The sequence below is a fragment of the Pempheris klunzingeri genome, chromosome 9 (assembly GCF_042242105.1).
Source record: "Pempheris klunzingeri isolate RE-2024b chromosome 9, fPemKlu1.hap1, whole genome shotgun sequence".
In the NCBI taxonomy this organism is placed as follows: Eukaryota; Metazoa; Chordata; class Actinopteri; order Acropomatiformes; family Pempheridae; genus Pempheris; species Pempheris klunzingeri.
This window is the reverse complement of record NC_092020.1, coordinates 24,616,944-24,634,939: the sequence shown is the minus strand read 5'-3', so window position 1 is coordinate 24,634,939 and position 17,996 is coordinate 24,616,944. Positions and strand designations below refer to the sequence as shown.

Here is a 17,996-nt window from a genome sequence, read left to right as displayed (position 1 = left end):
TTGATCCGTGGACTATAACCTGGTCATTGCAAACAGCTAACTGTTTGGGACCAGGCTATTTCCAGGGATAAAAGATGTCATTTAGAAAGTAACATCACTGATGTTTGAAATGTTTGAGAGTCTCTCCGGTCTCTCTTTCTTCATCTGTTCTTGAATGTACTGTGCTGCGAGCGACAGAAAGCAGTTATGTAGGGGTTCCCTCTCAGCACACTCACTCATTCAGCTTCATCTGGTCCTCGGCAACACGGCCGCCAAGTGTGAAGTCGATCCGATGAGCGACTGTCGAGAAAATCGAAAGAGCAGACAGACGGAGACTCTTTCCGTTTCAGTCAGATAACAAGATTCAGGCTCGTAAAGAGAATTCAGATACAAAAAAACAAAACGGCAGGAGATTACAGGGTTTCACCGAAAGCGTTGCGTAAATAGTGGTCTTACAGGTATTGGGGTAATTTGAGTCGTGCACACACAAATTCTCATTGAAGCACATTGTTAAGGGATAAACCTCGTGCCTTTTTAGAAAGTCTGGGCTCAGTTAGAATTACAAGAGAGAAAGAAACAGGTAAATGTTACTTTTATAACTGACCCCATGATAATGATGACCTCTTCAGGACCCATTTGTCTTTCTGTGCTCAACACACAGTGTAGTTCAGCATGCACACACACACACACACACACAGAAACGCACACACACCTCTACCTTGCGCAGTACATCAACGCTGTGTCCCGCTGTTAAGTGCTCTCCATCAAAAGCATTCCTCAGCTCTCCCCTCTCACTCCAGTCTCACTTCTCTGCCAACAACAACGCTGTGTTGGACTCTGCAGACCCATATGACTCTAAGACCGGAGGAACTTTAAGGGCATTAAAGGCAGAACTCTTGATCCCAAACCAAAACGTAAAGGGCAGTCCCAGCTGTCACACGCTGCCAAAATATGCAGCACAAAAATGACTAAATTAGCAGGTATTTTTTCACCAATTCTAAAAATTATTTTCTAACTTCTTCAAGAAAACCTCAGCTGTGTTCCTCTGATGGAGGGAAAGCATTTATAGTTCTCAATCTAACTGCTTTGTTAGCCAGTTATGGCATTGATTGTTGTTCAGATAAGAAAGTTTCACTCATGGAAATGTCTGTAAAAGGCATTAGTGAGTCTGAGTCTGTTCTCAGAAATTAGCCGGCAGCGATTTTCAAAGAATTATGTAGAAGAGAGAACCAAAGAAAACACACTAAGACTGAATTCATGCTAAACTCTACTGTTCGATCTGCTAATGTTAGCATGCAAAGGTGCACTCGGACTGTTTGTTGGCTAAAGCAACTTGAGAGTGACAACTATTATCAGAATTGATGCCTGTAGATAAATCGAGACGAGACAGAGCCAGACAAATCTCCAAAACCTCATCTGTAACTTTGACACGACCACGTTAGAGCAGACTGAGCCGAACCAGACTGTACCTTTGGCCTAGACGTGATCAGACTAAACCACATTGATGTCAATACACGAGTGTGGACTAGACTAGACATGAGCTAACCCTGAGCTTTTTCAAGCTGGGAAGGTCGAACTCAAATCTTAACACTAGCACATGATACACATATTTTTAAATCCTTACACTTCCCCAAGATGTCATTGCCTTGGATGCCCACTAGAAATCATATTAAAAGATGTTTCCCCTGCTTTAAAGTATGAATGCTTCATATCGAACAGACAGATGTGATAATGGTTTCATCCCTCTCACCCAACTCTTGGGATCGTGTATTTCCCACAAACTCTTCCATGACGGAGCTCAAGCATTGCATTTACAGTTGTTTTGGGAGTAATCAGTAAAAGAACAGAATGTATGAGCCGATCTCTGCGTTGCTTTATTTGGCTTTCAGACTCCTCACATGCAGAGGATGTGAGCTGGAAGGTTCTGCCTCTGTGGGAGTAGTGTGTGTGTGTGTGTGTGACGTGTTTTCCTGCACATCTAGCCTACCTACACACTCGCTTCGTACACGGGGAAAGTACATGGGTGTGCACAGTGTGTGTTTGGAGGCAGACAAACAATCTTCAAGGTGCTTTGGACCGTCGTGGGGAGTCAAGGGAGCACCCTGAACCTCAAATGGACTAAACAGAGCGAAGCTTTACCGGCCTCCAATTTTCTTTTCACCCCCCCCCCACACACACACACACAAACACAAGGCTTCATAAATAGTTGATGCACAGACACAGATGCACACGCACAACGAGACACAGAGTGTAATCAGCATTATTTGACTTTCTAGAATATGTACAGCCCTTTTCTCACGGGGAAACTACCATTCAGCAGCACACAGATATTAAAGATGACTCCTCACACACACACACACACACACACACTCTGCCCCTGTGTCTCGTGAAAGAGAAGAATAGCTTTTTTACTTGCTACAGTTTCACCCCTGGAGACAGATTTAAAAAGACTTTACTTCGGTCATGGGCCGTGGAAGAGGAGGAGGAGGAGGAGGAGGAGGAGGACCGCGATGAGAAGGGGAAGGAAGGCTGCTGGTCTGTGTTCCCTTCATCAGGGAGGAGAGGAGAGGGGAGGGGAGGGGAAAGGGGGAGGCAGAGGAGGGAGATGGAGGAGAGGTTAACTGTCGAAAGTTGAGAGGTTCAGTTAGAGGTCCTGCTCCTGTGATCCTCTGGGGAAGAAACTGGGAAAGTTTTGTGTGTGTGTGCATCTGAAAAAGGCAGGAGAGCAGTAAATCACACCAGAGAGAGAGAGAGAGAGAAGAGATACGGCGCTGAACAAAGAGGATGGTGTGATTGAGCGTGATGAAAGAGAAAAGAGAGAGCAGGAGGGAGTACGAGAGCAAAATGGAGAGAGAGAGGAAAATGGTGATGACGGGGAAGAGAGAGGGCAGGAAGGGAAAGCGAGGGGTTAAGGGCAAAAAAAAAAGCGAGGTAGCCGGGGAGTGGTAAGAGTTCAGGGGAATGAGATTTCAATCTGTTGGAGGGAAAAAGAGAAGAAGAAATAAATAGAGAGAGGAAAAAATAGGTACATTAAAGAGACAGTTTATAGGGAGAGAGGAAGGAATATGTAGAAGAGAGTGGAAGTGAGACATGTAGGCGAGAGAAAGGAAGGAGCAGGAGTCCAAGTAAGAGAAGAGGGAGGTGTATAGTGTATAGAAAAGAGAGAGTGAGATAAGAGAAAGAAATCGAGGTAGAGAAAAAAGTGAGCTGTCGGGTCCCTGATGAGAAAGCCATGCAGCTGAACGAACACACTCCCCGTCCAGGAACGAGGAGGAGGGAGGAGGACAGGGAGGGAGGGAGGGAGGAGAGGCTCCTGTGAATACCTCCGTGTGACTAATGTCTTTTTCACACATTTCACCTCCATCCATCCATCATTGTGTCCCACCCCCTGCTCCCCTGTTAAAACAACAGCCCCTCGTGACAGCAAATGCTCGGAGCCCACTGTAACTGCCCTCCTTCATATAATCAGCTCCATGTACACTTCACCTTATTCATCCCCTGCACATACAGCTGCTCACTGGGGGAATAAATCAAGATCCTTGTTTTGTTCTGCTGACGCTTGACAGCTGCTCTCCGCTCACCGACGATGTGAAGTCTTTCTCTCAGGATCTCATGAAGGTTGAGGCGGTGTGGGAAGGCTGCAGAAACATGCTTCAGGCTGCTCACCCAGTTTAATACACATCGGTACATGCTACTGAGTTTTCTTTGGAAAAGCAGTCTTTCACTCCTCCATAAGACATCCTGGGTCTTTGTCATTGCTCCTCTTGGTAATAATACGGTCTGGAAATGTGGCAACATCGCTGAAGCAATCAGACAAACCTTTTAAACAAACCCTTGAAACTTAAGTGTGGCGAGTTGATATTAAGCCTTCTTGGTTCTTATCCCCCAAAGTTTCCATTGTAAACATCCATCACATTTAAAAGAGGACCTACTTACGGTTTACACAACATAAATAGATCTATTTTCACCTAAATTCATTATGAAATTAGGTCGGCGAACATAATAAATAATTGATCAAAAGCCTTGACGTATCTCCCTCGTCTTCAGAAAGCTCAAGTCTCGCCAAGTCAGATGTCTCTGTAGTGACAAAGCTGTGTTTCAAGAGAGCATGACGTTCATCCATCCCGTTCCCGTGAACACAACGTCTCAGAGGTCGACCTCTCTGTGACGTCACAGGTTTTTGGCCATAACTAAGAATTCACACGTTGCTTTTGACAACATTTCACACAAATGTCTAATAGGATGAAAGTGCTGCCGTTTTAGATCCAAAAGGTCGGCTTCACTGTGACATCATGATATTTTACAAAAACAGCCATTATTCAAGGATTCAAGGAACTTTATTTGTCATACTAACACGTTTACACATGGGGAGGTACGAAATTATGTTCTCAGGTCCCGTTTTAAGCCAAGAGAGATATCAAATAACAAATAGAATATAGGAAATAGAGCGCCATCAGTCAGGAACTGACGGGGAGACTGTGACCTTGTGTCACGTTTGGTTTAAAACTGAATTGGTGACACTAATCTTGGGCCTGGGTAGACTGGTTTAACTCTTTATTCACTAGGACCACCTATTCTTCCTCTGTGACCACATCCCTCCTGTCTCCACACACTGTATCTGGCACCAGGCTGTGTAAACTCCCTGTGATAAGAAAGTATCAGACAAAAGGAGCAATGAATGAAACCCACCTCCAGTGTTGATGTTTAAGGTGTGTTTACATGTGTCTCTGGTCTTTATCAGAGTGTTCCTCCAGATAAGCCTCCATTGTTCCTTTAAGTGGCTCCTAAACTACAGGACCTGACCTGCAGTGGCTTGTTGTCTGATGGTTTTCCATACAATTGCCTTTTGTAGTCTGTCAGGACACTTTGTTGGCTGCATGGTGGCCCACTATGTGTTTTTACTACTATATTTGGAGGCTATTGTTTTAACCCAGAAGGAGTAAAAAGAGATATACAGCAAGCACTGAACCTTTGCTAACTCCTACATCCCTCCTGCTTCCATCCCTTTATCTTCCTGTTTGTATTTCTTTGTACTGCTCTCCTAACCGGCCGTATATCAAGCCCTTTCTCTGCCCGCCCTCACTCCCCTGAATTCCATCCTCCCTCATTCCCTTCTCTTCCTCCCTTCCTCTCTCCTTACCTTCCTTCCTCTCTTTCTCCTCATTCTTAACCCCTATTTGTTCTCTCCATCGCCCCCCCCCTCCTCCCAATTCTCTCCATAACCCTCTAATTTCCTCCCACCGTTCCCACTCAGTCAGTCAGGCCTGCTCCTTCACCCCGTCTGTTGTTGTAGTGTGCAGTTTCACAGCCGAGCGGCTACTGAGCGGTCAAGGTCACGCCTGATTTTATGTCTCAACGCAACATTTCAGCTGATGTTGGCTTGGCTTTGTGTTTTCTCTCTGGGGATTCTATTGTCGTCTGTGTTGAAATGCCAGTGTTTTAGCGAAGCCATTATAAACATCTTAACTGTTAAAGGATAATTCCACATGCCATATCTGGAGGCTGCTCTGGCTGTGGGAATAGCGGTGAAAACCAAGAAGTCCTGATCGCTTCTCAAGTCTAAACCTGCTGACACGGCTTCTCCTCTTTAAAATGCCTCCTGTGTTTGATGCTGTCACTTTGTGAAACCACTCATTTTAATCTGGCTGTGGGCATGTCCAGATTATCCATGAGTAGTATTATAGGCTGAAATAATCAACTTGCAGTCATTTGTCAAGCAAAAATAGTGAAAAATGCTCATTCTCTGGTTGCAAACTTCTACAAATTGAAAATTTTCTGCTTTTCTTTGCCATAAATTATCGTAAACGGAATAATTTTAAGGTTTTGGACTGTTGGTCAGACGAAACAAGACACTTAAAGAGGCTACTTTGGACTTTGGGAGGAGTTGATGGGCATATTTTCACTTTTTTTTTTGGCATTTCATAGACAAAACTATTAATCTGAAAGAAAATGATTAGATTAATCACTAAATAAGAGTCCTATATAGCCTGTGTAATGTGAGTACAGGCTGTCATTAGCATGGATAACCTGGTTATTTACATTTTTTTGTAGTTATCTGATTAGATAATTCAAATTAGATGAGTTAACTAGAACTTTGCATAGGTCAACATTTATTCCAGCATCATTGCACTACTGTCTTCTTCACATTCTCTGTCATAAATCTTCACATGTTAATGGAGATGTTAATGTGTGTTTATCCCTTCCTCCCCTTCAGGTCCACCCAGGGTGTCAGAGCGGGTGGTCCACCGGCAGAGCATCCGGCTGGGGCGCACCATGAAGCTGCCCTGCCCCGTGGAGGGCGACCCCCCGCCGCTCATCATGTGGACCAAAGATGGCCGCAACATCCACAGCGGCTGGACGCGGTTCAGGGTGTTACAGCACGCTCTGCGCATCAAGGAGGTGGAGACCGACGACGCGGGGACCTACATCTGTAAGGCCACCAACGGGTTCGGCAGCGTCAACATCAACTACACGCTCATCGTCATCGGTAAGTGGTTCGTAGCAGCAGATTTTACTCTTGTATCTCTCTAATCCTCTCTTGCTTTCTTCTTGTTAATTTAAGTTTGCATGTAGTCTGACACACACTCGCGTCTTCTCCTCTTCATTACACACGATGTGTCAGTCTTTAGTTGTTTTTTGTTGTTGTTGTCTTTATGATGATGTTACTTGCCGTGCGTCCTCGCTCTCAGTGGCTCTGCTGTGGGGATAATTACCCTGGTTAGGTCTGTGGGGCCATTATGCAGTAATCAAGCCTGCTTAGTTCTTCAGACAATGAAACACAAGCTTTTGTTTTTATGCCTGTGTGTGTGTGTGTGTGTGTGTGTGACCACAATTGTTGTGCTTGTGTGTCCCTATATGATTATGAAGGAGACTTTTATTAAAGAAGTTTGTGTGGAGGACGTTGCGTCAGTGTAGTATGATATGTCACGTCTGTGTGTGTGTCTCCACATTGATGTCTCTATAAAAGACACATTGTTCTGTTTTTTTTTTCCTCCACATAATAATCTTCCATCTTTGCATCGTGCGCGTGTGTGTGTGTGTGTGTGTGTGTGTGTGTGTGTGTGTGTGTGTGTGTATCTTCATGTGTTTATCTCATTGGCACAAACTCTGAGCTAGCTGTAGTCTGTCACCCTGCAGGACTCCGACGACGTTTCTTTCCATACTGAGACTCAAATAGTTGCTTCCCTCAACTCCTGTCCATGTAAACAAAATACCAGGAGGGAGGACAGTGTGTCAGTGCACATTTACACATGCAAGTCAGTGTGTGTCTGCGTGCTGCACACCCCTCTGTGTGCGTGCATCATTCCATGTGTTTGTCTGCATGCCATTCGGTCTGTGTGTGTGTGTGTGTGTCAGGTTGCAGAGGATCCGACTAAACCATCTCCCTCCCTGCCAAGCATCAGCACTTCAAAGACGGGCTCGAGTAAAATGCCCCGATACAGATATTGCCAGCCGATATTTTCCGTATTCTAATGACTGGTACAAAATAATTGTTGAAATTTGAAGATGCATCAGTGAAAATGTAGAATCTGCAAAGTGGGAATCTTAAAACAAACCAATAAAGTTCTAAAGTCATAAAACTGTTACGATGTTTTTGATAGTTAATGATTTGTGAGAGTTCTAAAGTTATAAAAGAAAGTATATTTGACCTCTTATAGATGCAGCAATACCCACAATAGCCATAGATATCATCACATAAACAGCATTAATGGAACAGCTCACTCCCTCTAATCACATTTTCTGTTTCTGTCCAGTCCTAGCAGTGAGTGCACATTTTTTCAATAAATTGCCACATTGGCAGTAAATAATATCCTTTTATTCTCCAGTAATCTTTATCGGTATGTGATAAAAAGCTGTATCAGTCTTGACCTGAACTTCAAAGGCGAGCTGGCACACAGAGGGCAGCAGGGCGAGGGGTGGGGGGGCAGCAGCTGTCTGCCTGGATGACCTCAGCGGCAGCTGCTGCCTCTCTCTCTCTCTCTCTCTCTCTCTCTCTCTCTCTCTCTCCCTCTCCCCCTCCCTCATTTGCTCAATCTCATTCACTGTGCCTTTCATTCACTTTCTCACACACACACACACACACACACACACACATGACTCAGAGACAATGCATCAGACGAACCCCATGCAGGAGTTTGTCATTAAAGTTTGTGAAAACGTGAGACAGAAGACCACCTACAGTGACGTCACCCAAACCTGTGATCATAGACAGAAACCTTCTTTCAGAATTAGACGTAGTTGTAGCCTGTTTTATGCACCTTCACCATGAAGGTGTAGCTGAAGAAAAGTCACACTTCTTGTCCTTAAATTGAACTTTTTGTCCAACTTGAGTGAGAAGGGATACTTTAAGGGAGGCCGCCACAGTCAAGCGGAGGATAGCGGCTCAATGCATTCTGGTCATTGTAGGCCTGTTTCTGTTTTCTCTGATCACGTGGCACCGATTTCAAAAATATTTGCTCCTTTCTTCTGCGTAAAACAACAAACATCTTCCCAGCAATGAAATACTTCCTGGAGTCTAAAGTGACACCTAGAAGAGTGTGGGATACGATCCAAAGCATCAAAACAGCTGCCACACAACAAACGACCCCACACATTTTGCACAAGGTAAAAGAAATCATATCCCAATCAAGAAAAGCGTCACCAAACGTGAAAAGCCGACTCGCTGGTCAAGCGAACGTCACTGCGTTTGCATATTACACAAATGGTAGCCAGAGATACTTGGCGCTCCACCAGGCCGACCTTCAGAGATGACCCCTCCTTGTAACTCAAGCCAGGAATCATGCCGCAGCATCTCCTCAGAGACGCAGTTAGCGTGGAAAGCAGTGTTTTCATAGCTGGAACAATCTGCATAGCCAATGATGTTCAAAGCACGGGGGGAATGAATGGAAGCACGGGTGCACTTGCGTGTGTCTAAGAAGTGATGGCCTGCGTCCGTCAGCTCGATGACAGTGAAGATCCTGTCGTTTGGTTTTCCTCTTTGCCGATTCAGGTCTCCTCCCTCCCCTCCCCTCCCCTCTCCTGTGTGGTCCTGCAGTAATTATTCTACGGCCGCTCCGTTTCACAGTAATGAGCCCACACCTGTGTCTTATTGTCTCTCCCTCTCAATTTCTAACCCAAAGTATCTTTAACACCTTTTTCCTATTAGCACTCAATCTCAGCCCTCATTCCTCCCGCCTCAGTCGACTGGCTCGTTTTCCTCCGACCACGTTTTAATTTGTATCAATATTTTCACAGTTTCCCATTTTTCCCGGACGTAATAGCATTTGATTGCCGTAAAACGTCCACTGTACGGCTGCCCAGTGGCTGGAAGTGATGGAGGGGCATTTAGTGAAGGCAGGCTTTTGTTGGCGGGGGAAATTAGAAGATTCTTGGAGTGTTTGTTCTTTTATTGTGTGTAGGTTGGCAAATGTTTGCATGAGTAAATAGCCTTTATGTGTGTGTGTGTGTGTATACGTGCTTGTTTATCTGAGTGGCTGTGTGTGTGTGTGTGTGTACATATGCGTTGGTGTGTGCAGATTTATGGGACCACCAGTAAGGTGAAACTGAGAAAAAAATAAATGTTCCTACTCGGCAAACCTCAAATGTCCTTCAGAAAGCGGCGTGCCAGGAGAGCTCTCATTTCTTCCTCCCATTCTCTGTCCTGACTCTCCCTCTTTGTCTCCGCTGTCCGTCTCTCCAACTCGCTCATATGAAATTCTGAAATTGTTTCCCTCCTCCCTGAAGAATGAATGATAGAAAATTTATAGTTCAAACCAGATGTGATGACAATGGGAGCGTGTCTCGAACAGAGTTGGGAAGCCATGCGTAAGAGGGAAGGAAGGAAGCGGTTTGGAGTCGTGTGTGTGTGTGTGTGTGTGTGTGTGTGTGTGTTGATTCTGCAAATGAACATGAAAATACAGCTTTTGAGTTTTGATTTTAAAAAAAAAAAAAGCTCACTTTTGTTTGAGTTGTTGTTGTGAGTGCATGTTTGCCTGTCGGTGTTCATTCATTGGAAAGCGCTGTGATGACTTGTGGTGATTTAGGAGCTCAGCCATCGCAGCTGACATCTGGTCATAATTGGAGAACAAAGAGGAAAGCGAGGCAGAGAAAGACATCAAACTTAGACGTGTTTAAACGGGTTTAAATAGATTAACTTACGCGTGTTTTATCTTCATCAAGCGGAAAAATGGGAGCGCCAGATTAAACGAGACAAATGGGGAAAAATATACCCAAAACAGGATTCTACAAGAAAAACCATTCTGTTTTGGCAAATTAAGCTCTTCGCTTTCACGTCAGGATTAATCCACTAACGCTGCTAAATTCAACTACAGCCTATTATTCCTTAATGCAGACTGACATCAGCTCAGTCCTGCATGTCATGATGCTGCATGCAGGACTAAATGATCTCAAACTGTTGCTTCAGTCTGCTGGTATTTCAAGAGCGAGCAGCCAGTTCTTTGTAAGCAAATCGCACTTCATTCAGGTTTATTCTGTCTCCGTTTAACTGGAGCGCGTGTGTGAGACTGCAGCTGTCCGCCAGCCAAAACGCTAACGCATCAGATCGGGTTGCAGCCCAACATCATCTTTATCCCTCGGTTCCTCCATCCTGATGCCTCCTCTGTTTTTGTCTTCTCACATTTCGTAGTTTTTAATTGAGATATCTGGTGCCTCGTCTGGAGAGAGGATGTAGAGGTGGCCAAGGTTTGCAGTCTAATTGGTATGAGTCATTGTGTGTGTGTGTGTGTGTGTGTGTGTGTGTGTGTGTGTGTGTGTGTGTGATTGCACAGTGCCTAAAAAACAATCTCAAATAACTCGGTCTCTTTCACACACACACCCTCACCCACCTACATACAAACACACCCGGGCAGCTGTGCCTGTCTATGCTGTATTTTTCTGCTTGTGTGTATATGTGTGTGTATATGTGTGTGTGTGTGTGTGTGTGTGTGTGTGTGTATTTAGTGTTTTTTACCACCATATTCCTCTGCTCAGGTTACACACACCACTTTCTAACTGTAATGGCAGAAAAATGGATGGAGCGAGCGTGGAGCAGCAGGAACCGCTCGCTTGGGGTTCAGTTGAGGGTTTGAGGCCTCACTTGGGGGGTTTTTTGGGGTGGGGGGTCTCAATCATGACTCACAGAACATGAAAAAGACGTTATTTTAAAATGGATCCCAGAAATCATCGCGTGGTTTACCCCCCCCCTCCTCTCGAACAAGCCCAGAGAGCCCAGAATCCAGGCCAGAAGTTTCTTTCCCTCCTCACTGTTGTTTCAGTCAAACATACAAGAGCTCTTCATTAAATCAAAAGTTATCAATACTGATAAGACAGTAAATGCATCTGTTTTACAGTAAAGACTCATCTGCTGCTGCTGCTTCTGACCGCTGTAGGTATTTTAGTGTGTTGGTTATAATGTTTATCGCTTATTTCTTTCATTTTCATGTGTTTGAAAATGTATTTGATGCATTTATCAAACTTTGTTTTGTGTACGAACTGTTTTTGGACCAATGCAGACGAACAGGAAACAGGAGTGAAGGGAAAATAACTTTCCAATTAGAGCTGCAACAATTAGTAAATTAATCAATTAGTTGTCAACTATTCAAGTATTTCAATTAATCAGCTTGACTGATTCTTGCTTCCTAAATGTGAATCTTTCCTCTACGACAGCTAACTGAATCTCTTTGGGCTTTGGGAAACATTGATCGACACTTTTCACCGTTTTCGGACATTTTGCAGCCCAAACAACTGATCGATTGACAGAGAAAGTAGAGAAAACAATCCTTAGTTGTAGCACTGGCTGCTGCACCTGGTTCACCTGCTTCCATTTGTCTGTTTCCACTGCTGCAGTCATGTCGTGCTGCTGTGCGTCAGATCTGCTCGGTTCATGGTGGTCCTCCTGTTGTAACAAAGTGCCGCCCGCACGGCGAGGCAAAGCTGTTCCTCCGGAAATCAGGGTGGCACAGTGGAGAACAGAGATGTAAACATGCTGGTGTGTGTGTGTGTGTGAGTGTGTGTGTGCTGTTTTCCACCTTGTTGTGGAGTCGAGTCAAAAACACTCAGATTCGCAAAGATTTCCGTGTTATATCTCATCAACGAGACGGGACAGGAAAACATTCAGGTTGGACAGATGTGCACACACACACACACACACACACACACACACACACACACACACACACACACACACACACACTCCTCAGGGGCCCTGGCCTCCATTTCACAGCTGTCTGTCCCACATCCTCTCGTTCTGCCTCGTTTCACTTCCAGCAAAGAGACGGAAAGACGGTGGACAGGACGGAGACGCGGGGAAAGAAAAGAAGAAAACCTCAGTTTTTTTTTTCCCAGACTTCAGTCTGAAGACGTCAACAAGTGTGGAGAACAAAAAAATGATAATAATGGAAGTTTTGGATCTCCGTGTCCCAACAGGTTGAGGTGGGGCACTTTTAAATCCACTGTGGGGATCATTGTAGACATTTAGCAGCCAGAACATGGAGAAACGACAAAATGTCGAGGTTCCTACAGGAAGTGATTTGTGTTGTCGAAGAAAACCAACAAACCCAGTTGTGATTTTCCCTGGAAGGTTTATAGATTAACAGCGTCGCCTCCTCACCCGTCTCCTCCCTCACGCCTCGTCTCCCTCTCTCAGACTTGTGTCTCTCGGTCGTCTCTCTTCTTCCTGAACTCTGCCTTCCTCTGTGTCTCTTTCACAACCCTCCTGTGGTCGTGCTGCTCCTGCTGCTGCTCCACCAGCCGATACAACATGTCTTTTTCTCTCCAGCGTCTTTCAGCTCCTCGTTGGTCGCCCCCCCCCCCCCCCCCCCTTCTGCTTTCCTTCATGCTCCATTTACACTCGTGTATGTGCATTTGTGTGTGTGTGAGTATAGTTTGCATGTAGTGATTGAATGCCAAGTCAAGCTCTCATAGACCCCTAATGGGCCTTAAATACCCTCTGCTAGCTTTAACTTCAATTCTCCGTACTAGATGCCATCTGTCAGTCAGCGGGCCTTTCTCTCAAGGCCCCGAGCAGTGAGTCACTCGGCGGGGGAAATCCACCCTAAAACACAAGTACCGCACACGTTTTCTACGATTCTGGAGAATGTTAACGCTACTGTCTTTTAATGAAGCCTGAAATCTGTTCACATCAGCTTCCTGGAGAACATCCATGAGTGAGAAGCATCTGCAAAGTTACTTGTATTGATTCTTGGGTTGAAATAGCAGGACGTCTTTTAGTTTGTCCTGCTAACTCCTCCTCGCTCTGTCTCTTCCTTCACTTCCATCCTTTTTAAATTCTGTTTTGGGCTGGATTTTACCCTTTAATTTCATCTGCCAGCTGTTCTCAAAATGTAAAGCAAACGTGTTTTCACTCTGGGTTGCCACAGCAACTCTCCCATAGCTAATATGAGCTGTAACTTTACTTCTCTGTGTGTGTCTTGGCATGGCGGGCATCCTTTGAGTTAGAAATATAAGTATAATAAGTAACAAATGTGGCACAGTTTAACATAGGTGCTTTATTACTCATACCATGAAGTACACTCTGTCCCCAAATAGGAGTAAAACTATGTGAAACTGAATATCTGAGGATGTTGGCTGCTTTAAGGTTTCTCAGTTTGTTTAATAAGACAGAACTCCTCAGTGTGAGTCCAGCGGGAAGGAGGGAGGACGAAGCAGAGGGGGAGTGAGGAGAAAACGGCAGAGAGAATTATTGATGATGGTGAGAGAAAGTGTGTCGGCGAGGGGGGAGAAAAGAGAGCTGAAGGAAGGAGTGCTGCACCTATACTGTAATCACTGGTTCCCACAATATCTATATATATAAATAAGAAGATATAGGTCAAATTTCTCGTCACATATTATCTGATTTAAATCAAAAGTTTGCTAGTTATAAAAAAAAAAAAGTTATTGTGGTTCTTGTAAAGCTGCTTGTGTCTGAGCAACATTTAACATTTGAGAATCTTTGCTTCTTTTGTTAAGTAAAGAAAAGGCATTTGTTCATATTACTAAAAATAATTCTATTATTATTAGCAGCAGTAGTAGTAAGTATCAGAGAATCACATGAAATAAAGAAAATCAATAAAATCTTGGGATTTTTAAAGCTGCGACTAGATTGATGCTTGTGATTAATCCTGATTAATACATTTTTATCACACAATTAACCTGTTTCAGCGAGGAAAGCAGTGAAGAAGCGACTGAGGGAGGAAACGTGAGCTAGTGACCAAGTGAGGACAGTTCAGACATGTGAAAGGCATCAACAAATCCTCTTAAGGAGACACTCACTGCTCTGAGAGTGGTGCTTATAGGACGAGTGTGTGTGTGTGTGTGTGTGTGTGTGTGTGTGTGTGTGTGTGTCCACCCCACTTAACAACCACACAGCACCAACACAAAACCCCCACCCCGCCTCCAACTGAAGGGGAACGAGGTGCTTCAGCATCCTTCGCTGCATAACTCGGGGTCCAGCACACGCAACAACAAGGACCCTGCATTCTCACGGCAGAGGGGTCATCAGCACACACACACACACACACACACACACACACACTGCAGAAATGATTGGGAGGAAGAAGAGGTGGAGAGGGGAGGAAAGAGGAGAAGGTGCAAGAAGAGGAGAGGGATTAAGGAAGAGGAAGGGGGTGGGAGGGGGGCAGGGAGCACGACAGAGAGAGGAACAAAACTTCATCAAACATCAGATCACCAAGAGGAAAAGATCAATTCAGATATAAATAATATAGAAATGTGAAAGTTGGATACGTTTCTGATCAATAAACTGGCCAATAATGGTGTGAGAATGAAAGCAGAATATTTTACAGCTGAACAATACTGAAACTTCTCTTCAGGTATTCCTAGATATAAGTGATACAGCAAAATTGGGTGGCAATGCCAATAGAAGGAGAAGAAGAAGAAGTCAGGAGGGAGGAAGGGAGGGAGGGAGGAAAGGAGGGAGGGAGGGAGGAGGGGTGAGTCGGTGTTCGTGTCTGATCAGAGCAGTTAGCAGGGGCACTGTGTACCTCTGAATAGACAGCTTAGTGGCCATTATGTGGTCTGGAGGATTTGTCCTGTTCACTATTGTTACCCTCAGGAGGTAGCCACACACACACACACACACACACACACACACACACACACACACACACTGCCTTCCTATGTCTTTCTTTGATCTTCTTCCATTTCATTCCCTAGTTTACTTTATTACTTTGTCTCCATCACGTACATAGAAAGACACACCCAAGACTTAAATGCCAAAACACACACACACACACACACACACACACTCTAGGCCCCCCCCCACCATGTAACTCCATAATAGGCCCGTCTATTGACAGACCTGCTTGTTCGTTGAAGGAGTCTTTTCTCATTAGGGCCGGATTTTGTCGCTGGCCCTGCGGCTCCTTTGTCCCACTCAGAGCGAGTTATTAGGCCTTCCCACTGCAGCGACCCCCCCACCCCCCCACCCCCCACCCTCCTGCCCCCAGCTGAATAGACCTGAGAGGAGTGGAGAGCCCGCGAAGGGCAGAACAGGGTCTGGCAATTAGCAGAGACATGTTTGAAGAGAGGAGGGAGAGGGAAGAATGGGAGAATGAAGGAGAAAGAGAGAGCGGACCTGCGCTACAAAAAGGCTTCTTTTGAAGTTTTAGAAACTTTTGTCTGCTTCGTTCTTGTGCCGTCATCAAAGCCAAAGACTGGTTCTTCAACATGCAGCGTCCCTCCTCCTCCTCCTCCTCCTCCTCCTCTTCCCTCTCTGCCCTTTCTTTTTCTTTTCTCTCCTCTTCTTCTTCTCATTTGTTGCTTCTCTCCCCAAGAACGCATTTGTGTCAGCGCTGAAAAGCCTCGTATCTTCTGCAGCCGCTTTGATGTCTTAATGACGACGTGAAGAGCGAACTGTGCTCAGAGAGATTCACCCCCCCACCACCACCACCACCACCACCACCACCCTCGGTCTCCTTTTGTCACCCCCCAGATTCCAGCAGTTATATCTGGCTTTTCCAATCTCACCTCACAGACAACAGGCAGGCAGGCGGGTTTCAAACGAGAAAATCGCAGCAGGCATGGAAAAACTTGTTCTGTTTATCAGAAGCTTTATCGTCTATGTGTTCAAAAGCCAGTGTGTGTTTTTCTTTCCTGGGTTTGATAAAACCTCGCTGCCTGTTGGATGTTTCCATGTCACGTGGCTGCAGAAGGCACATAAACTGATTTTTACAGCTCTAATTATTACTAAACGATCAAATGCTTTATCGCTGTGTCTTCTAACTGTGAGCGTAGCCGAGGTGACGAAGGCGATTACAGGAAATGACTGCTGACTGAAATATCTCATGAAATTATATGTAATTTGAAACGGACAATGTCGACGTGAAACAAGAAGTGAGTCTCAAACAGACTGGTTTTGTTCGGAGGCATCAGGTGTGTGTGTGTGTGTGTGTGTGTGTGTGTGTGTGTGTGTGTGTGTGTGTGTGTGTGTGTGTGTGTGTTGTGTGTGTGTGTGTGTGTGTGTGTGTGTGTGTGTGTGTGTGTGTGTGTGTCTGCGTGTACTCACTTGCATAATATAGCTGCATTCCACTGCATTATATTTCACATAAATGCATGCACAATATGTTTTCGCTGTGTTCTCTGGGCAAGGTGTGTGTGTGTCTGTCTGTCTGTGTGTGTGTGTGTATCTCTCTGTGTGTGTGTGTGTGTGTTTTCCTGTGGTTCCTAGGCAAACACAGTGATGGTTGTGCGGCGCCTCTGCTATCAGCCTGGGGTTTGATCAGTGTGACAACATGCTGAAATCTGATAGACCCACACACACACACACACACACACACACACTCTGTGGCCATGACTATGATCTCTTCGCTACATTCCCCTCTTTTGCACTTGTGTGTGTATGTTACCTTGGATCAGATCTCAATGAATGACTTCTGCCCACATCCCTTTATGGCTCCTTCTGTATCAAACTAAATTCTGGACCTTTTTAAGTTCCTTTCAACTCCAGAGACTTTCAGTCATTAGGGGATTGCCCACGCTTTTATTCAAGGCCGACAGATTTGGACAATTTCTCGGTGTGCGAGCGTTGCTTTTATGAGAGTTCGGAGAGCTTCATGCCAACATTTCTGTCATAGTTGAGCTGTTGTGATGAGCCGAGTGTGACCAAAGCTCTGAAGAAATGAAACCAGAACAAAGACAACAGGAAGGGAGAGAAGAGGGCGTGTGGATGCTGTTTGGACGTGCTCATTAAACGATGAGAACAAGCCGCAGAGTTAAGCAGCTGTCAGTCCACGCAGACCCTCCTCCTCCCGCTGTACCACTGCTGGTTCTCTGCATCTGTCCGTCTCTGACGCTGAGCATGTGGTGTCTTCAATCCTGCTGCGTCCCAAACTAGAAATATGGCCTTTCTCGTGCTGTAAGAAAGTGTTTCTTGATGTATCCAGTAGGGATTTGAAACTAGTTTTCTAAAACTAAAGGGAAAGTGAAATCCCCCCGACCTGTAGATGACCTTGGGGTGAAGAGATTGTCTTTAGCTGACGGCAGCGATGTGTGGTGCGTATTTACACAAGGACACTTTTGACCACATGTGCATACTGCAAACAACTGCCTGATGCATTGGGTTACTTACTTGTACCCAGTTTCAGAGTCTAAACTTGGCACAGACATGCCCACATGTGCTCCTTGACTGCAAGGCCAAACATATGCGAGCATCTGCCCTGCTGCAATGTTGAAACACCGACTATTGGAGGTGAGTTAGCAGCAAGAGAGCATCCCACTGGGTGCTGATTAAAAGTGGCATTATTAATAATCCACAAACAGCTCTGAGTAACATAAATGAGCGTTGAACAAAGCAGTCATCGGGGTGAGTCATGTTGAAACGTCGCCCAGCGGCGCATCATGATGAGCGGGTTGGTTTTACATTGTTGTAAATAGTTGTTCATCAAAGACAGCCTGTCAGCGTGCAGCCGCGCTCAGCAGAGCCTGCCAGCGTCTTTGAAGTGAAGCAAGACGAGCGCGTTTTCTCAACACATAAACACGTACACAAGGTCAAGGGCAAGTAAACGCACGTTGGCGCACTCGTGAGC

The 17,996-nt window shown here is 45.2% G+C and overlaps 1 protein-coding gene across 1 annotated transcript in view; it reads left to right on the top strand.

The window, feature by feature from the left end:
- Positions 1-2,781: 2,781 nt before the first annotated feature.
- The window catches only part of fgfrl1a (fibroblast growth factor receptor like 1a), a 40,479-nt gene continuing 25,264 nt past the window's right edge, over positions 2,782-17,996 (top strand). Inside the window, exons 1-2 of the mRNA XM_070836432.1 lie at positions 2,782-2,893; positions 6,194-6,466. Of these exons, the coding sequence (XP_070692533.1) occupies positions 2,782-2,893; positions 6,194-6,466 (385 nt within the window). The remainder of the gene's footprint in view (positions 2,894-6,193; positions 6,467-17,996) is intronic.